General features: G+C 27.2%; 1 protein-coding gene across 1 annotated transcript in view; it reads right to left on the reverse strand.

The window, feature by feature from the left end:
* Positions 1-23,142, reverse strand: part of LOC129966398 (uncharacterized) — a 385,065-nt gene that overhangs the window by 222,394 nt on the left and 139,529 nt on the right. The window contains exon 3 of the mRNA XM_056080822.1: positions 16,671-16,720. Coding sequence (XP_055936797.1) covers positions 16,671-16,720 — 50 coding nt within the window. The remainder of the gene's footprint in view (positions 1-16,670; positions 16,721-23,142) is intronic.

Here is a 23,142-nt window from a genome sequence, read left to right on the forward strand (position 1 = left end):
TTATGTCTTTTATTTGTTTATTAAAATATACGCTTTTCATTTAATTATTCTATTAATATTTATATCATAAAGTATAAAATGAATGGCGAAGTAATGAAATTTTTCAAAAACTAATTATTAATAATATTATTAATATATGAATAACTAAAATTATTAATTTACGGTGTCCACACTTACAAATATCTACACTTTAAAAATATCTATTTACTATAGTAGATTATAAAGAAACAATAAAAATATATTAAATGACCTGTCAAATGCAATGAATAATAAATATTTTATTTCACTATTAAATAAGTAGACAATTGAACTTTAATTTATTGCAAGTAATTTATTACCCTTATTTATACTTATTGTAGTTCAAATATTCTATAATCCATAGAATTTCTATTTTTAAGAGAAGTTCATAATTGGCAATTATTAAAATTACATTTTCTAATAGATTTGGGTGCTGACACCTTTAGACCTAGGCATCTACCTATCTGAAAATCTGCAATTATAGAAAAGATATTTCATATACAGTTTAATCTCTCAACGAATTTTACTTAAATTTTCGAAAACACTTTTAATGCATCAAATTTTGATCAAGATTCCAATACTATTCTTCCTATAATTCCAATATTCAGAAAGTTTTGAATTTATATAAAAATTAGATAAATAAAGGATAAGAAATAAATGCAAAAGAAAATTTATAATAAAATGGATAAAAATAATAAATAGTAAAATTTGAATAAAAAAATTATTATTAAATGAACATTTGATTCAAAATGGAATTCTAGAATTTGCTTTGTTTTTTACGAAATCTATTTATTATAATATAAACTACATTTAGGTAGTTATGAACAATTTTTCATATTTCTTATTTGTTTTCATTCTTACTATAGCGTAAATAACACTCTTAGAATTCTTTACTTGTTTTTTTACACTTTTTAGGACGTTGAAAAGAAAGCACGAACTGCCTGTTATGAAAACCCCTAAAAAATATATTTATTTAAATTGAATTTTAAGAACAAGTAGTACGCTAAACTGACCTAAAAATTGAGCAACTTCTAGTTCAAAATATTTTATCGTTTTTTTAGAACGTGCTACGGATTTTCTGATAAGGATTCCTTCGTGCTCTGGGTTTAAGTGTCGTTCAAATAAGTAAAGATAAATAAGTTTTTTGATAAAATTCTAAACAGAACTTCAGTAACTTTATTATTCTTTTCAGTCTATTTATTTTATTGAGCTGTGAGATTGGGAGATATAATTCCGATGAAAGAAACGTGATGAAAAAAAGAAAGAAAGGTGAAATGAAAAAAGAATTTGTTTGTGGTTGGTTTCGAAGTGCAGCCGAATCGATAGAAATATAAAATTCACATTGAAAATTACATATTCTTAATTAACTCTTTTTATTGCGTATAAAAGATTCTTTATTAGATATACATAGTAATTTTAGGGAAAATAACTTAGTATAAATTAGTCAAGTTCCAATTTCAAAAAGATTTCGTAATATATGTCCTACGAGTGTAAATATAAAAAGTCACTTAATATTTGATGAGATGCAACTTCCAATTTGAAACCTTTTATATTCTAAAAATATTATTAGTGATAAATCCTGTATTTTAACAAATTTTGTATCAAGAAATATCGCATCAAGATGTTACATCGTTGAAACGAAACGAAGGAGTTCTGAAACGATTTTAGAGATTAAAATTCCTCCTTTGTATCATGAAAGAAATATTAATTATTTGAAATCTTCTTAAATAGTTTTAATAATTTAAATTTATTTAAAAATAAAATTGCTCATATTGTTAAATTCTCTACTAGCTACTTTAGCTAATTCGCCGGGATTATTGATTTTTAAAAATGTAAATTAAATATTGGCATCCTCAATAAAATACTTTTTAAACTTTAAATTTTGGGGGACAAATAAATTATACTATTTTAGAAGCCTAACTCCATTCTGTTCATTGTGTTATGTATTTCACAAATTTTCTATCTAGATCGTTATGCTTTTAATTATAACACTGTAAGAAGCATAAGACTTAAAACAGGAATCTCTTTAAAAAATTATCACTATTGCTCAGTTCTGAAGCTAAACTTCAAATAAAAGAATAAAATTTCAAACATTTTATTAAAAATTAAGTTATAAGAAAAGTACTCATTATAATAAATTAAACCAAGTTTTCAAATTTTGATAATCAAAGCTAGGTTAAAAGATTAAATAGTGGAATAATTAAAGGATTAAATAATGGAATTTAAGGATTAAGTAGTGGATTAATGAAATAAAAGTTAGGCTAAAGGATTCATATCAACAACGAAAGCAGTATGAGCTTCTTCTTTAAAGAAATAAGATGTTGTCAAATATGCTTAAAATATTATTAAAAATTGAAAACAATCATGTGGGAGAAAAATTCTTGTCTTTTAAAAGATAAAATTTTGGAATTTTAAGATGATGCAAGAACTGGTTTTTCATTATAATAATTTCAAAACTTATTCTGGCAAAACGTCAAAAAATTATCTTAAAAATTAAAAGTTTCTTACAATTCTAATTAAAATTTCAAACAAATCGCTTGAAGTTGCACATTTTTTCTGTCCAATATGTACTAAATTTGCTAATTGTAGAGCAAATAATCAAGTTTGTAGTGCACCAACACACACACACATATTTTCTTTATTATTAGTAGAGATAATGTACAGTTTTCCTAAAACTTCCACCATTCTTCTACTGTCCATTTCAACAATGCCATTTATCCAGTTTGATTACATGAGAAAGTGAAAATGGATTCTTCTGTGTTAAATTAAAATAGGATCGTACTGCGTAAGTGTTTAGTAAAATGCTTTCACAATACAGTTAATACACATTGTTGGTCAATTCGTAACATTCGTCCAACGCATGACCTAATACTTTTATTAGAGCATACTGAATTGTTTATCTTGGATATTTAACCACTTCCAACCTAATTCCTTCCAACCGTCGAACCCTCTTTCCATGACAAATTGATTTCCATTAGGATGTTTCACACTAGATTGATGAAAATGCTTTGACTTAGAGAACTGAGTGCTCAAAGCTAAAAATCCCGATACATAAAGTAACAACGACTTGAATATGAATATGCGCTCTTTAAATTGAATTCTGAAAACCAAATGTCGCTTAGAAAATTAAATTTGCGATCACCAACCCGAAACAACTGCCATTTTTCGACGTTAATATAAGTTAATAAAATTTAAGATTCTGCTTAAAATGGCAGAATTGATCATTTTATTTACACATTCTACATAATTTTAAAAATAGGATGATTTGGCTTTTTAAACACCATTAAAATATTTCACGAAAATCATTAGAATATACTAAATATAGTAAACGTTTACAAATACGAGAAATTCGACAACAATTCAAATTCAATTAAAATACTAAGACTTTTTATATAATTTAAATTAAATGTTACTTTGATAAAATTTAATTCCTTTGATAAAATTTAAAGGTCAATTCCAAATATTCTAACTCACTTTCTCTGACGCTATCAATGTTCGGAAGTGAAGAAACCTTGAATTTAAGCATTCCATCAACGCTCTGCACGTCGGCATATTTCATCTAATTTCTGAAGATAATCAAGTTAATAATCTCATGATTTTCAATTACTAAGACTAAATTGCATTAACTAACTATGAAGGAACTATTAAATCAGCTTTAAGACAAGCTTCAGACTTAATTTTCTAATTTGATTAACTAGCAGTTGAGCAAACAACAGGATCCTTCAGTTGCCTACTTTTAAAGACAACAATGAAATTGAAAAAAATTATTCGTTAATTATATAGCAGACTGAAAGACATCCAATATTTCAACTTATAAACAATAAAACTAATATTTATTTTCCCTTATCTATTAACTAATATTTTCTCTATTAATTTCTTGAGTCCTCTCTCTATTAATAAAAGTGAAAGATTATGTATTTATGTCAGTTTTGCCTTCTACAAGCCGGTTTTTTTACTTGGATTTGGCAAAAATATATTTGTAACTATAGTAATTTGCACTTCGGTGAGATTTAATTAAAATTCTATTTTATTAAAAAATAAGTTTAAATTTGTTTTTGCGATAGTTTCGAAAATAATATCGTAGAAAGATTATTTCTAATTTTTATAAAATTCAAACAAGCGTCTTTGCAACGATATCAATTAAACTGTAATCGAATTTTCACAGTTTAAATTATATTAATTTAGATAATTTTTCAAAATATCTTTCATACAATTTTCAACAGTGGTTTTCATTCTTGTAATAGAATTTGAACCTAATTCCTAATTCCATTCGTCACTATTGCTTCATCAAATATTTATTCATTTGCTTATCTTTTATCGTTCAAAATAGGAGAGAGTTTTGTTTACTATGCTGACTAAATACATAAGAAATAAGAATGTAAAGATAAAGATAGCGAAGATAACGCGAAAGATAAAGTGCAATATCAAAAGCAAAATTAGCAGCGCAATTACATTTTAAAATGGCTAGGACATCAAAGGAATTAACTCCATTAGAAATGTTTATGTACACTAATAAAATAGGTTTAGATCCATGAAAGCAACAAGTTTTTAATGTCAAAATGTGATGATTAAAATCCTCTTCCATGAGGTTTAATTATAGCTACAGTCAAAGGCTAGTAATGCATTGGAACTCTCTTGAAAGATCTGTGATTTACAAATATTAAAACAATACGATAAATTATTAATATATTATATATAAATAATAAAGTATTGTATGATTTGCAAAATATCATTTTTGCAATCAAAATTTTCTGTAGAATGATAGATCAGATATTTTGTTAAACAATTCCTAAACAAATTTTGCTCAGAGCGATTCACTTCAAATAAATTATAGCGATTAAACTAAATTATTACTTCAAAATAAATATTATTGAAGAAATTGAAGATTCTAGTAGGATCTCGTAGCTTGGCTCCTAATTAAGATATCACCCAAGTTCCTGTACTTTTAAGGACTTAAAAGCATATTTGTCCCAAAATTGCAAAAACACTCTTTCAGTATCGGTTAGACATATTTGTAAAACTCTTTTCCTTACTTTGAGACTAATTGAGCAAAGAAAAAATATTACAAATTGATAACAATATGATAAATTAATTTGTAGCTTAAATATGCGTCCACCAAATTCTTATTAATACTTTATAACTGAAATAGGTCGAAATAAATAGTTTCAAACAGATAATTTAATATAAAACAACAGAGTATCAGTGTCGTGGAAAAGTACTAGAAATACCTTACAATGGCGCCAATCTTAATCTACGCCAAAAACACATAAAATTAACAAGCTTCCATCAAAGCCAAACATGACAAAAAGTGCAAGATCTCCCTTTATACTTGCTTCATTGCCACGTATGATAATTGGGAGAGGAGAGTCAAAACAAATCCTATCATGGCCTTCGTTAATGTAATCTTCACTATCTCACTTAGACATTAAAGACCTTTACAAAAATAATAGGAGTTCGCTTAATATAAACATGCTGTACAAATGTATGAGTATAGTTAAATCTTTCAACTACAAAATATAGAATAGTTAAATATTAAATATTTCAAGTAAAATATGAAATTGAAAATTTGATGAATATGTGCTTAAAATAATAGGTGAATATGTAACTCATTCTTAATTTCCATGTGATAACCAGTTTTATGAAAATGATTCATGGAATTCTAGGTTTAATTGATCTTTTATATCAGAATTTCCTAGTTTTGAAATATCCTGCGTACAAAATAAATACACATTATTTTTTAACAAATCATCATTGCATTTAAATAACATATATTTCAATGATAAAACAAACAATAATTCAGTATCGTTTTATTTAATCAACAAGGGATCAAAACTAAAATGATTTAATATTCTGAATTGCAATCCAAGGTGATCCTGAAATAAGAGTGGAGAGGTACTCAGATTGCAGTAAATAGTTAAAATTCTGACTATTTTAATTTATTCTTGGTTGTTTGGATATTATACTTTGTCTTTAAAAAGTGATAATATCGAAAGTAAATAGGATACTAAATTGCGGATATTCTCTAAATTAAAACAACATGATTTTGTGCGTAGTAGAAGACAGAAAACGATGCAACTTTTTAGTAGATAATATTCTAAAAGGAAGCCTAATTAAATCTAATGCAAAATAATTTATTTATACTTTAAAATACAAAAAAATACTTTGGATCTTTTTCCGGGTTCGAATAACAAGTCAAAACATGTATTTTCATGGCAAATTTGGAATGTCTGGTTATTTTTGGAAATTCTTCAGTTGAGCAAACGATTTAAAAAAAGATTTTAAAATTCACTTGCTGTGGCAACAAAAAAATTACTTTCTTGATATTTAAAATTTGGATTCTCACTCGAACCATTCAAAAGAAAACTATGTAACAGAAGACAAGAATTGGCAAACAACTAACACTGAAATGTGTTAATTATTTATGGATAATCTAAAACTGAACTTCTTTTAATCATTTTATAACACACAAATTTATTTAATAAATGTAAATTCAATAAATTTAAATAACTCAAAAGGGCCGTCTGTTATCATATTTGTTACATAAAATAAATGGAATTTTATCTTTACTATACGTCATATTTTTAATTAAATCTTTTCTTTACATCTAAATGTAAATACTATCACGAGAGAAAATAAAAAACATTGGAAATCAAAAAATCTAGAAATAATTCCACTAAATTTAATATGCAAATTATTCAATGTAATACAGAGAGGTTGCATGGATTTATGCACTTTTCAAATAAAAATTCTCTAATAATGTTACGAGGATAAATGCACAAATATCTATTTATATTTATCAGATATTGATGGTAATAAGAGAAATTATATATAAGGAAAAGTAAGCACATATAAATCTACAATTTTAATGAGGTATTCTCTCTCGTATTCGACTTCAAGAAATATCAAGAAAAGATATGTTTTATAAATTACGAAAATCTCATTTGAAAATCTCAAATTCTAAGAAACGTTATTTAATTTAAAATGTTTATTTCTTCGGATATTTATTCAAATATGATATTTTGTTTTCCAACTCTTATTATTCGAAGAAATAGGACCGAATGAATAAGGTTTCATGTCGCATACTTTGCGAGCTTTTTATTTAAGATAAAATTTTATTGAAGTAAATGTATTCTAGTGTAAAACAAGAGATAATTCTTTCGAGAAAAAGTATTTAGAGCAAAATGAATAAGCGAATAAAATAATTTAAGAATCCGTGCGTTTAAATTGATTTGGTCTGACTTTAAACACATTGTCTAAACAAGATCAAATATTGATATCTTTTTATAAATAAATAACTCAGTAAGAAAAATTAAATTGTTCTTTACTAAAAATGAAAAATAATAGAGCTTTTATATTTAAAGATTAGATGAAAGAGAGAAATTTTAAAAAAGTTGTATATTTGGAAAAGAAGATGATATCAGAATGTTAAATCCAAAATAGAGAAATACAGAGTAAAAAGAAGTGTGAATTATGTTTTAAAAATATAAATAGAGAGAAAGCAAAAAGCGATAAACATATCAAATAATATATTTTGATTTTTTTTTCTTTTTCTTTTTGAGTCTCCACATTAGTTGTCATCATTATTTCTGTAAATTTGTTTTAAAACATCTTTCTTATTGTTATAAATCTTAATTAATACTATTAATAAAATAATTTAAATAACTTTTCTGATTTCTGAATTAAATATCTTTTTCTGATTGAATTGATGTAAATGGGGAGTTGAGTGAATTCATCATTTAATCATTATAACTATATAACTTTGGGCATAATGATGTAAGTGGTAAAGTACTTCCATATTTAAATCAGTTCTAGACATAAAGTATTAGTATGAAAATAATTTTAAGCAATTTTATTTTATTTTTATTTTAATGAGAAATAAGTAAAAATATTATTTTTTAATTAATTTTTAACTTACTATTTACTTTAATTAAAAGTAAATACTTTTAAAGTAACTTTATTTTTATTTGATAAGGAAACATCTCTATAATGTTTTGAAAAACTAAAGTCACTGAATTTGGCAGTTTCGGTTTTGAAGGAGCGATAAAATATTCTTTTGTTCAGGTTTATGGCGTTCTTACTCAAAATTATCTTTGAATAATAAAGTGAATTAAGTTTAGAAAATCATTAATGGAGGTGCTGCCGTAGATCATTTAATGTACAAGAGATTTTAATGGAAGAAAAAAGCTTACTGATTGCATCAAATTAAATTAGTTACGTTTCTCCGGCCTACGAATAATATAAATTTCTATTCTAGACATATTGGAAAGAATTTCTATTACTAATTACTTATTGGAAAGCGATTAATTAAGATAATTATTAATCGCTTGTGTAGTACTGCTAAGGAAATCTTATGATATATAATAGTACTGGCCATTGCATAATAATCAATATTAAGGAATATTTTATATTTTTGGATTATTCTTTACGGCAAAAATAATCGAACTCGAAATTCCATTCTCACTTTATTTATCGTTTGCAGAAAATATGATAAATATTTTCATTTTTGAAAAGTGTCTTATAATGATAGGACAAAAAAAAATCCAATCCATTCATTTATACATTATTGGTTTCAAAATTTTAAATAACTGTGAAATTATTGAGCTAATAAATTAATAAATAAATAAACGTAAATTATAATAAACAGCAAATTAAAACTATATTTAAGAATCAATCTCTCGTCATCAAAATCTGTCTGGTTTTATAAGCTAAAAAGTAGATATTTCTAATCTCTAATATAATTGCTAATAAGTATTACTTTCTTGCTACACCTCAATATAAAGTATATATTTTTATCTTTCGTAATCTTTTATTCGATAGTTTCAGACATGCATAACAGTAAAAGCAACGGCTATTGCATAAATGCAAAAAATATATAACATTTTGCCTGTTATCAGTAACCATTGAAAACAAGGAGAAATATTTAAAAAATCGCCAAAGTGACCTTTTATTGGATTCCCAAGACAACACAAAGCTGTAACAAAGTATTAGGTTACAGAATACGACTTCAATATGTTAAATGAATATTATTGTTATTGAGTTCACTTCTTTCAAGTTATACAGTGCAGCTGTCACCGTAACTCACCTGCTTTATTTTAGGTGTTTGAAACAATCTGGTTAAAGCTTCTAAAAATAACAGTGAGGGCCTTGGATAATAGGGCACTGAGGCTGCAGCTATTAAATGAATAAATGATCCGCGCAACTTAAAAGCAAAATAACGATGCCTATTAAAGAATGCATTCGTATGCAGAAAATACTCGTCTGCTGTTAATTCTCGCATGCAGTTGCTATAGCAATGCTCGCTCGTTTAAGTCAAATTATTATGCGTGTTCTTTCTTTTTTCGCGCGTCTTCTGTCAGATTTGTATCAGAAATAGAAAACGACTTTTAAAAAAAAATTGCTCATATTACAGAGAATAGAATATTTAAAAGACTCAGAAGCAGAATATTTTGCTATTATCTCTTCATTTTTTTCCTTTTTTTGTATAAACGAGGAAAAGTTCAAGGTTTGTTATTAATAATTTTTTGGGGTTTTAATTAAAGTATAAAGAATGGATAGGACGAAGACATTTTTTTTTAATATGAAATAAAATTAACATTTTTTTTTCTGAAATCCAAAAGTTAATTATGCTTAAAATATCATTCTCCATTTGGTTTAGTTTTTATTTTTTTTATTTTATATCATTCCAAAATTCACGAAGTCAAGTTAAATATATAATGAAAGTTTTAAGCAGAGATATTTTTCTGAATTTAAAATCCTTTGGGTGCTTCTTTTTTCACTATTAATGAAAGAGTGTCATTTTTTTTTATTTATAGAAACAGTATGCCTTTTCATTAAAGTTAAAAAAAAATGTTGATGCCTTATTTAGAATTTAATGAAAAATATTTAAGGACTTTTCTTCTGTTTAAAGTTATGATTTTGATATTCGAACTTCATTATAAAATAACGAATAAGAAATATTATTCTAGAAATTCATATCAATAATTTATTCTGCTGGCTTTGTAAAGTATTAAAATCTATTAAATGAAACACATATTAGTTAGAATGTGAAAAATTATTATATAAGAGCTCAGTAAAACAAGAACTTCTTTATATCCATAGTATATTTCTTTTTATTTTATCATATATCAGAAACAGCATGATGACAAATTCTGTAACATTAAACTGCAACTTGTTTTGAGGCTGATTACTGCTTTAATATTTAGAAGAAAGATTTTAGAATATTCAAATGTTTCATTAACAACGATAAGAAATGCGAACAATATGGACTTAATGGGGAACAGAATCAATAGAATATTCAAGCAGTGATTTAAGATTGCCAACATTGGTGATATTCTAAGCAATTTTATTTTAAAAGTTTTCTTTTCATTAAGAAAATTGAAGTTACAGATTACTCTTCTTAAATCGATTGCTGCAGTTCAGCTAAAATAAAATTACTTTTGACTATTTAATTTTGGTTAAATCAACAGGCTCCCAAGTCATCATAGCATGATTCATATCAAACGATTAGTAGTTTTTAGTATCATTTAACACTTAAATGTGACCAATAAAGACCACGATTCATATGTATAAGGAATCTAGATTATTGTATTATTGTCCGATTTGTAAAGTTATTTTTTAAATGTAAACCTTGAAAACTAATTCAAAACACAGATATAGTAGTAAAGTTTGATTCGTTTCCATAAAAATATATAGTTATGAATGGTTATTTTATAATGCTTTGTGGAAAAATTTCTTTAAATTTAAATTATACTTCATATCTCAAATTCGATGTTATTTAATGTAAATAATGCAATTCAGAATTCTTTATTCAATGGAAAATGAAGCTTTCTTTTAATTGTTACTAGCTGACTTTGGTGACCAGTGGGTTCGAAGGATTAATGGTTGCTAAAAAATTTCCAATTATTTCCTCAGCAAATTGTTTTTAAACTTCAAATGTTGATATATAATATATATTTCAAACGTTTTACACGGTCCTATTCATATTGCCGTGAATTTCCTCAATTTTCTACCTCTTTCTCTATACATCCAGTAATATCACATGAAAAATGGAAGCACTTTAACATTTTTCATCAATGCTTAATTCTGAGCTTAAACGTTAAGAACAATGAAATAAAAGATTATTAAAAAATGTCTTACATACTGAAACCTACTAAATATAAAAAAATAAGTTGAATCTTCATGTTTTAATCATAACAATGGAGAGAAAACCCATCAAGATGGAATATTATTTGCAATATTTTATATAATAATTATTGCCGGCTTGAGTTTAATTTTAACTAAAAAATATATCTTTGTAAAATACACTAAAATACTAAAAAATAATTAAATACTAAGAAATAATTAAAATACTAAGAAATAATTAATACTAAGAAATAATTAAAAGTTGAAAGAAAAACTATATGGGAAAACATTTTGTATCATTCATAAGAATCTTTTGAATTTTAAGATGCTATGAAAATGCTTCCATTTCGTAAGTTATGGCGAAAAATCGCCAAAATTTCGCAATTTTTTTAATTAATCAAACCTTTTATTAAAGTTTTTAAAGAACTGCTTCGATATCTACATTTCTAGCCTCAAAGTACATATGTAACAAATTTGGTAACTATAACTCAAATGGTCTAGCCTGTGTTGCGTTGATAAAAAGACAAACATACTCACACATATGAATATCTTTTTTATTAGTAAATTTAAAGGAAATTGGATTTAAATGAAAAATATATTTGAGCAAACTATTTAACTACTTTAAAGTAAGAAAAAAAATCTACATTTGTTCAAAATGAACAGTTTTTCGAGTAAAAAATGAACAAAAATTTTAAGGGAACAATATTGTTACTAAATTTCCGGGGTTCGTTTGGATAGTGGGAGTTATATGGTGTGGAGAACACTCAATCAGCAGGCGGCAGTAGAAAATGAAACAACGACGTTTATTTACACGAAGACACACAGGACAGCACAAAGACGAAAACTATATACAGCACAAAAGACGATTATCTTCAGCCGACACGTGCAGCAACAACAGCAGCATATAACAAGACTCTACTGCAGACAGTAGCGCACAGCTTAGTTCAGCACTAGCTTCACTCCGTCGCTGCTCCGCTTATCTCTGGAAGGTCAGTTCTTTAACGTCGATTCCGACTGCTTTTCGACTCCACTGGTCCACGACTACTCTCTCTGGAAGACTCGTTCTTCCCCGTCGATCCCGACGACTCTCGACTACCACTCAATTCACCGTCACTCCCCGGCAGCTGCAGCTCCTTTTATAGGTCTTAGGAGCCGGGGCTAGAAGCCTCTCAACCAATCAGGAACGTTCGAGGCGTATCTCCGTTCCTACTGGACGGATCGGGAAAATTCTCGCTGTTTCGGGTATAATCTATTTTGGCGTCAAAGTAGCCAAATTCGTCGCCAAGTCGCCAAATGGTCGCCAAGTTTGTCGCCAAGCTCTAGGATCTCCTATGGAACCCACTATGCTGGAAAGCCGCATCAAGGATTCGTAACAATATATATTTAAGAAGAATATTTTTAAGAAACAATAAATTTCATACAAAATGAATTTATAATATTTATGTTAGAAGTATTTTAATTGGCAGCAGGGCTCATTATTGTGACACCTACAAATATTTCATATCTAGAACTAAACAGAATTTGAAGAATCGCTGATAAATATTTATTCTCGCTGAATAAATAATTACGAAAAAACTAATGATTCAAGCTTAGATGCGTATTTGCCTATCAAGTCACTGTTATCATAAGGACTAGCCGCCTTTGGCGATTAGTTAGTTCATCAAATTTAAGGGATGCTAAAATTTTCAATTAAAATTATTTCTTCAGAAATGTAATTTCAAACTTTAAATTATGATTTACATTATAACTCATACTATTTTAGAAGCTTTGTACTGTCTATACAAGCTTCCAAAATATGTGCTTTGCATGTCTCTTAGGGTTTGACGGTTTATCAAACCGGTCTTTTTAAATTATTAAAAAATCAATTTAATTTTTTTAATTCATTTAACAGAAATTCAAATATATACCTTCACTTGTTAATAAATAGGTATGTCGTCGCCCTAAGCCGGTTTTTTTAAAGTAAATTTGTCACATTTAAAAACCGGTTTTTCGGGGCGCCTGGATACTTCTCTTAAAAAAAAAATATCGGTTGGAACTGATCCTCTTGCAGCTGAAGGCTTAGGGCTACGAGATGTCAATTTATTAACAAGTGAAGGTACGTATATCTGAATTTCTATTAAATGAATTAAAAAAATTTAAACACTGAAATAAGTTTGAAATTATTATATGCTTTAGAAGAAAGAATTCAAGAAGACAAGTAGAATTAGCAACTCTTTTGCTGTATTTGCAAAATCCACAAATCATTTCTAGTTCAGCGAAGAAATCAAGTGTACTTTCTTTAGCTTCAAAAATCAAAATTATTAAGTTATCTGGAAAGACATTGTCTGGAATATTTCCAAATTCTTTTGTGGAAACCGATTCTTATAAATAGAAAATAGAAGAACCTACTCATCAGAGTAGTGCTTTTTTAAAAGAAGCCATGGAAAAATCAATTCATAAATTTCTTGCAGACCCTGAAGAAAAACAAACAAATCCAGACAATGAAAGCTGAATTTTCATTATTTGAGGCAACGAATAAAAGAGCAAAAAACTTACATTTTATTTGATGCCATGAAAACTATAAAACCAAGCTCAGTAGCTAGTGAATGAGTATTTTCAATTTCAGACAACATTGTGTCCAAAATAAGAACCAGACTTTGCCCCCGTTCAGTGGATATTTTATGTTTTTTAAAATCCTATTTTCTTATGTGAAATTAAAATTAGTGAAAATAACATTAAATAATATTTGAAATTTTTGTTTGAGTTTTCGCTGTTTTATGTAAGTAATATGTATAATATAATCCTTAATTTTTTTTTTAATATTTTGACTTTGATCTTGATTTCGTTTTTTGTTTTTTTATATAAATTAAATAAAAAAAAATTCTCCCTATTCTTTTTTTTACAAAAATTTGAAAACCGGATAAAACCGGTTTTTTGAAAATATTGAATTTGAAAACCAGTTTTTCAAAAGTCAAAAGTTTTTGTATAAATCCTAATTTCTCTAATTTTCCGTCTATAAATCCAATTATATCTCAAGAAACAGAAATAATATTTAAAAATCGTCACATTTTTTTCATATCTTAATCATCAATCAAACCAGGCGCACTTCAGATATGATAATGAGAAGCTTCAGGTATGGTGGTTGGTTCTCGCCACCGGCTTATGTACAAAAATGGTGTGGGGTTGACTATCCTCGACCTATGATGGAAGTGCTTCCCACGATAAGGAAAGAACCATAGCCAGTGATGGCTTTGAGGACTCAAGCATAGTTACCGCCAATGCTGTCGCGGCAGTCCGGTCTTTCGGATTTTTACCGTATGCCTCAAGACGGATCAAAGTATTCAATGCTTGATATCTTAATCATCAACAATAGAGATAAGGCCGAAATTAAATATAGTAAGAACAATGAAAATAATTTGAAATTTATTTCAACAATTAAATTTGTTGTAGTAAAATGGGGTTAAAATATTTTTAAAAAAATAAATAAAAAGAGAAACATGAATAATGCGGCATGAAAATTGATATTATTGAAAAGAAATTTTTTTTCCTTTTAAGGTGACATAAAGCCATATCTGTGCTGTAAAGTTTTCTGAAATTATAGCGGATAAAGGTCCCAATTTTTAATTAATTCAAATTATTAATAAAATAATTTTAAAAAATGGCTCATGGGTACATATTTTTGCTTTCTAAGATATATATGTTCCAAGTGTGGTAATTCTGGATTAAAGAGTCTCGATTTTTAAGCTAAAATACACACACAAAGAGAGAAAGACACACATTCATTATTATAATTATTATTAGAAGAGAAAAAAAAATTGATATGTATGTACCAAAATAGTCGAAACTGTTTTTCTAGGGGGGGGGGGTAGAGAATACTAAATACTATCAGCAGAAAACTTTATTACCGCTTCTGATTTCCAAAATGAGTATCATATCTGTTTTATACAAGGTGTGGCACCTAAATATGTATTAATTGAATATATATTAATACTGAAATGCATATTGTTCCAAATATAATACATTCGTAATTTGTTCCTGTTTACAAAATTCGAGAATTTGAATACAGAAAATTTCTGCTCTATTAATTAGACTATTTTAAAGACAAATTAATATTCCCAAATGAATTGCAACAAATAGGCTTTCCATTTTATTTATTTAAATTATTCAAAACACTCGATTTTAATAAGAGAGGGATTCTTTTAATGAATGCTACACCTAATTACGCTCAAGCCGTATCGAACAATTTAGTCAAAGATTAATTTTTCAGATACCAGCATCTGTTTAGCGCTAATTAGAATTTTCATTAATCAAAAAAATTAGATGCTGTTTCGTAATTATAACGTGAAGATATCTCTGAAAATTCGTTCCTAGAAGCGGAAATTGTTTAGCTTTTAAAAGGAGATAATTCTTCATTTGATGAATTTTATAAATATTAAGTTTTTATGCTGATAGCTTGTTCAATGTTTTAATGCTTATCTGTATTAATTATCTTTGTTGTAAAAGTTATATTTTTAATAGATTTTGAAAATTTTCTGTATTGGTTTATTGATTTTCTTACAAATTCTTCTATTATTTATAAAGCATGTAGTGTTCTTAAAACTTTAAAGAAATTTTACATTATTTATGCGTATAAATAATCTACCGTTTCTATTAATGTTTTTTATGAAACAAAAAATATTGCAGTTACTGCGTACGTGATGAACCTTTTTTAAATATATATATACATTTGAATAAACATTTGCGTTTGTCTTGAAAAAAAAATCTTTTCGGTAAAATATGAGGAGTTAAAAATATATCATAAATTTGGCAAAATTGCTATTCTTTTACAAAGAAAATGATTCGTTTTTTATGATTTATTATACATAGAATTAAAAAAATTTCTTAATTTGAAATGTTTTTTCATTTAATATGCATATAATAAATTGATTTTTAATAAATAAATTTTTATGTAATATATAAATATTAAATCTTAATTCGCATTAATGGAAATTCCACAAAACGAAAAGAAATTATAAAATTTGTGATTTAATTTCATTTAATACCGATATTTTTAATCATACATCGCGACACAAATTTAAACTTGAATATACATACAAAAAACATCATTAAACTGATAGAAACAACCATAAAAATGATATATAATCTTATTAACTTATCTGAGCATTACAATTTCTAATTGTATGTCACAAAAATTAAAACAAGTAACTTCATGAAAACAACAAATAAATGCTCTCTGAATATATTTTAATCCTTTTATTGTACTCTAAATTAATTATTTGTTTTTTTGTATTCCTCACCAAAATATTGTTATAGAAGATAAATTACAAAGAAAAACTAAAACGTGTTACGCTTTCCTTACAATCCCTATTACCGAAACCCCCCGAGGAGCAAAAACTAAATAGAGCATGCAAAAATAAGTTTGGCAGAACTATTCTTTAATTCTTCGACACAGAGAAATTTGTCGAAAAGATCAACAATTCCCAAATTCTCAAGTGTATGTAAAACAAAAGGTTTTTACTTTACATTATTTTTACAAAAGAAAAAAAGCTTACCATGCGGCAGGAACTGTTTCATTAAAGAGCTGCCTCACATGTTCTTGAATCTAGAAACAAATAAAATTTATCAGCAAAAGAGTAAAATACAAGCGCTACATGCTTATAATATTTGAAGTACAGAAGCAAATTTAAAGGGAAATCGAAGCTCTAACCCGTATCCCTTTTCATGTTAACATTAGACATATTTCTCATGTTTGTTATTCGATATATTTCTTCTATTTTTATTCAATTATAAAAAAATTTCTTTTAATTATATAGCAGCTACAATGTACGCACACAAAAAAAACCCGCATATAATTTAATATTTTCATACCGCACATGCATATAAATAAAGTAGTAAAATTAATAAAGAAAATGGTTATAAAACATACTTTTATCAAAATGAAAGAAAAATACTTGAAAATAAATTTGATATAACTGAAGGATTATTTTTGAATTTAAAATGGTGAAAACAGGTTTTGTACAATAAAATGTTTTATAGTTTTAAGGAAAAACCTTAAAATTTTCTTTAATATCTATTTAAAAGCCTAATTAAAAATTTTAAAAATTGTTAGCAAACATTTAAATCCAAAAAATTACTGTCCTTTAAATTCTGTAATTCCATGCCCAGTAGTCCGTACTCTACAGTTTTTGAACGATTTTTGTTTTTCACACGATTTTGGCATGCAACATGACGTAATTTACAATACTCCAGCTTTTAAAATATTGATTAATATATAAATAGGACCATAAAAATCCAACATAAATGGCACCATTTATTTCTATACCTGTGGTAGTATGTTCTAAAAAGAAAGAAAATATGTAAGAAATGCAAACTAAATTCAACCAATTATGACATTCTTATTGCGAAAAATTTCATTTCTACCAATTTCGGATTTGTAAAATATTTATTTGGATTAACAAGACAATTATTTCATTTGAATGATAATTTTAATGAAACATAAGAAACTTTTACCAGTTTGGACATGAATGAAATTTAATAAAAAAAATCCTCCATTAAAAATAAAGTAGTAAACAGGTAATTTACAAATTTTTTTTTTCAAAAATAAAAAAAAACCATGTATAACAAACAGTAATTTGCTATTTTTTTGGTAATGAACTGAAATTAGGAACTACGGTAAATTAACAATTTACACACATTATTCATGCTAGGAATAACTAATCGATAAATAAATGATTAATTAATTAGCGTCATATATTTTAATGCATAAATATTACACATGTGTAATAATCTTTCTAATGGGCTGAATATACTGAGTCATGGGAGAAAAAAAAACCCATAATGATTCCATCCAATACCTACAACTACGAAAATTGACCATCTGACTCGCATACCAAAAGTCATCAAGCCTTATTAAAGCGGAAATATTTCAGGACAACTCACTGCCAATGCATTAATCCTAAACGTTTATCTAAAGTAGATAATCAAAGCTAATGTGTTTTTGCTAATGACAAAGATCTTTAATAGCAGTAGTTGAATGACGCATAATGCCATGAAATGATCTGAATGATCAACCATCAAAGGAATATAGAGGATGTTTTTCGTGGAATTTGGATATATTTTGGATCAGTAAACAATAAGAGATAAAATAAATCTTTAGTTTCAGAATTAAGTGCTATTTTGATAGATGTAATTGGAGCGTATACTGACTAAAAGCTACAAATTTGGAATGTGTGCCAAAAGATTTCAAAGAAATATTATGTGTAGCTCTAGTAATAATTGGATGAGAAATGAAATATAAAACTAGATTTCTTAAGAAAAGGAAATGAATTATTTTTCTCTCTGATATTACGATTTAATATAATGAATTTAGTTTCATAGCACTCAGTTTAAAGAAAAAAAATTTCTTTCACAATTTTGAAAATGAAAGTAAGATCATTAAAAATGACTGCATTTTTGTAGTTAAATATTTATCAGTTTAGTAATATTTCATTTTTAAAGTATAATACATTAAGTAATTTTCAGGTGTTCAATTAATTTATTTTTAAATCAATTCTTAATCTTACATACTGAATTCAGCTGAAAAATGGATCACTTTTCCCTCACAATTTTGATGAAAATATATGGCGACAAATTAACAAATAAACATAGAATAAAATATCTGTTACATTCATAAATTAGGTATAAATAATCGAAATAATATACTTTTTACAAAAGATATTTCTTCCTTAAAACTAGGTTGAGATATCAAGACATTTTATCAGGTTATTTAAGCATCTAGTTTCCTTATCTATTTAAATTTTGAGTAAATAAAAAAGTTCTTATTGCCAATAATTTGATCCAACTGACATAATTAAAACAGTAAATTGAGAAAAGAATATTTGGAAATAAAATTTTTAGAAATTTCTTTATTTGTCACTATTCGATCGGAAAAGGCATTTCAAGCTTCACAAACATGCAAAATGAACACATATTTTGAAAGTACAGGAAAAAATATACAAGATGACACCATTTTTATCAAGTTATTTGGAAAACCAAGTTTCTTTCGGCAATTTTTTTTGTAAGACTGTAAATAACATCCTATACTATAGCTTTTTTAAAGTTTTAAGCGAAATCTAATTCAGCTGTAAACGCGGACTCGAAAGTGATAATAATAATACATGAGAGTCCGAAGCCCTAAACACTACTCCAGCTCAGATATGTTTATACAAATCATGTATAGCCTCATATCAATATTTAGTTATAAATATTTTTTTGTGTAAAAAGATCGCCCCTTTTTTTCCAGGAAAGACACCAATATAAATAAATTTAGAAAGCAAAACCTTATCTAAATATAAAATATGATGCAAATGGTCAGATCCGTTTCTGAGATAACACGAAATATTTTATATACTAGAATTACTCGTTTAAAGTAATGAAATATTTGGATTGAAAGTCGAACTACAAACGCAGAAACTTTGGCGAAATGTAAAATTGAATTGTTACCAAAATCTTTAATATTTAATTCCTCAAGTACAGTTCTAGCCATAATCTCTCTGATTTTTCATTCCATTAACTTTCGTCTACTACCAAGTATCAGATTGTCGCTCAGGAGAAATTATCTATCCTTTGCAATACATCGCTGAAAATGACGTTCTTCAAAAAAGAAAGTTCGTGAGGGATCATTATTATGTCAAATCTTAATTCTCTGTCCAATTTAATCCTGTTACTTTAATTTGGTTCAAGAAGGAAGGTTTTAAAACCAAATAAGTAGCATTTTTATTAAGTACTAAACACAAAAGAAAGAAATCAACAAGCATTTTCATATCGAAAAGAACTAAAATTGACGGATTTGCTAACATTTGATTTATTCACCATGAATACATTTGCCAACTTTCCGACGAATGTTAATTTAAAGGAATACCGGATTCAATGATGTATGGCAAGCGAAGATTAAATTTTTTCTGAATTAGAAGATTCAAATGGTTATGGAAATCAGATGGGATGTACAAGTTTTTGGTGAATTTGACAGATTATGGTTAGAATATTAGCAGCATTCAATATTAAAGACTTTGTCGACAATTCGATTTTGTATTTCTCCAAGGGTTTGGCGTTTGTAGTTCGGCTTTCAATCTAGGTATCCACATGTAAAAAGGAGACATCATATAGAATTTCCTTTAATCTTTAAAATTATATGCTAATTCTACGTGTAGGTCTATAAAACCGTTTTTAAATTAGGCTTCTGTTCCCGATTAAAAGCGCATTTATTTCATTCGCTACAACTTTCAAATAGTAAAGGATAAATCTAAGTTGTTATAAAGTTTCATCATTTATATAAGCTTCTCTATCACACTTTTTCTTGCAAATTACGGCAAATTCATCCCGCATTTATATACAAAATTTTGTTAGCGAAGGCATTTTCCTCATACTTGGAAAGAATGATCATGATGATGTCGTGTCCGCGTTATCACGGAAAGGGGGTGCAGTAGATTCTGAGGGTAAAGACCTCTGAGCACCCGAGGCCAAAAGTCTGACTTCTAGCTCATATGAAGATGACACACATTCGCTTGCACAACCCCTTTTTATAGGAGGGCACATTCACAGACCTCACAGATAGAACACAGTAACTACCATGCCCGAACCGGGACTCGAACCCAGGACGCCCAGGTCACGGGGAAGACGTGCCTTGGAAAGAATGAATATTATTTTTAAAAAATAAACAATCACATTTAACGTATAAAAAAATTCTTAAATAAGAAAAAAAAGATATTCTTATCGCTGAGTATATAGAATACAAATCGTAATACAAAAGCTGATTTCAAATGTTTTTGTGACAAGAATATTTTATTAAATACGCTTAAGTAGACCGGGGGATTACATAACAGCTTAAAATTAATTAATGTAATACTGAAAAATTACAAATTCAAACGGCATAAAACATAACTCATAACCTTATTTATACAATATTTTTCCAAGTAGAAATTCAAATCCATTTCTATTTAGAAATTAGATATTACATCACCTTTAGTGCACTTAATCTACATATAAAATTATGTTGTAAACATTTTGTTTTTATTACATCAAAATAGCATTTCCCATTTAATATCTATACAGAAAATAAATTAAAATTGTACAAAAATAAATATATTAGAAAACTGCTAATGTTATCCAAATTTTGAATTCGTTAAATTTGTATTTCTGGAAATAAGTATTTGTTTAACATTTTGTGTTTTGTTACATTTTTATGTAAAAGCAATTGCAAAAATCGAATACTTTTCACATGACTGCTAAAATTACTTAAAACTGTAATGAAGACCAGCAATAATCAGCTAAAACTTTTATTTCACATATTTTTTTTCTTTATTTTATCACTATAAAAATCTTTCTATATAAAATTTTTCAAATAAAATACCGAGAGGTCACTTTTTAGCCTTTGCATGATAAGAAATTATAAATATCGATTTTCTTTTTTCAATAATAAATATAAATTTTATCACGAGTATAAAATATTGCGATACCGCAACTCCTCAAAAACGATGCCTAAACATAAACAGCCCTACATAAACACAAAACCTTCAAGCAATAAGAAATCCAAGTACCTTCAAACTGACAGCCACCTCCAGAGGCTCAAAATTCGTGACGAAATATGAAATTATCACACTTTGCAACGTTTTATCCAAAGTAGGAGCATCAACGTGGGATTAAAATGCCTCTTGCCTGAAGCACAAGGTTCTGCGCTACGATATGACAGAAATCCCCAAGTTCCTGCAATCGACCGTGGATTCGTTAAAATTTTGCCTATGTTTCTCGCTATCGAACGGCAGACTGAAATGACTCCAGCTCCCGGGAATGAACCCATTTAGCGGAGTATATTTCAGCAACTCATCAGAGCTCATTCAGCTTTTTCAATGAAGCTTTCATCAGCTCGAATGTTCTAGAATGCAGTTTTTAATTATTAAAAAAAGTTTGGGGTAAACAATACAGAATAGAAAGTAGGATATGAAAAAGTAAGGTGGTTTTTATTCCTTCTAGGAGGATTTTTTTGACAGGAAAGAAAAAGATTGAAGGTTGGTGGAGGTCAATTCTTTTCCGGGCATTGTGGAGCTAAATTTGGAATGGAGATTTGGTGGTGGTGGGAGGGGGGGGGGGGTAGAAAAAGAGGGACGTCCCTTAAATTTGTTGATGTGAAGGAAAAAGTGGAATATTTTACGAAATGTTGAAGCCCAGACAAATATAAAATGATGTTCGAATGATTTTTACTCGAGAATATATTTTGTTTAAAGCATAAAAGATGTGTTTTCGTTATTGGCTATTTTGAGGCACTATTTTAGTACCTTAGATTTTTTTTTTTTTTATCGGAGGCCACATACATTTTCTTCTTGTATTTTTCATTGTTTTACGTTTCAGTTAATCACAGAACAAGAATTTTGTAATTTAACAACAGTTTAAGTTACATTTTCATAAACCTTTTTTTTTTACCGTGATGTGAATGATTACATTTTAAAGATAATATAAACGATAGTTAAAGATAACATTTATTTTAAGATGAAAATATGATACAATGTGAAAAAAGATATTTCATATACATTATATACATTTTCAATTGTATTCATTTTTCATTGTATACATTGTAACAATTCGTAAGAAGCACAAATACAGTTATGTTTTTACAGATAAAAATACGATTATTATATTATTATAATTAGAAGGCCTTCTATTTACAAATTTTACTTGCCAAAAGGATTAATACACATTTGTGGAAAAGATTTTATGAAACCCTTATTAACCTGGAAATTAATTTACGGTTGCAAATTTACTCTAAAATTTCTAATTTTAATACAGAATGCAACTCCAGGCTAGGCTTGTATAGGTGCTTACATGTTATTGATATACTTCTCTTCTATATCGCATTATGAAAACAAGACTTTAATTATCAAAGTCTTGTTTTCATAATTCCCTCATTTCAATTTCCCTCATTTTCAATTTTTTTTTTTTTTTTGCGTTTCAATTATCTAAGTATTTTACAGTTCTGATTTTAATTTCAAAAAT

This window comes from Argiope bruennichi, chromosome 4, assembly GCF_947563725.1.
Source record: "Argiope bruennichi chromosome 4, qqArgBrue1.1, whole genome shotgun sequence".
Taxonomy (NCBI): Eukaryota; Metazoa; Arthropoda; class Arachnida; order Araneae; family Araneidae; genus Argiope; species Argiope bruennichi.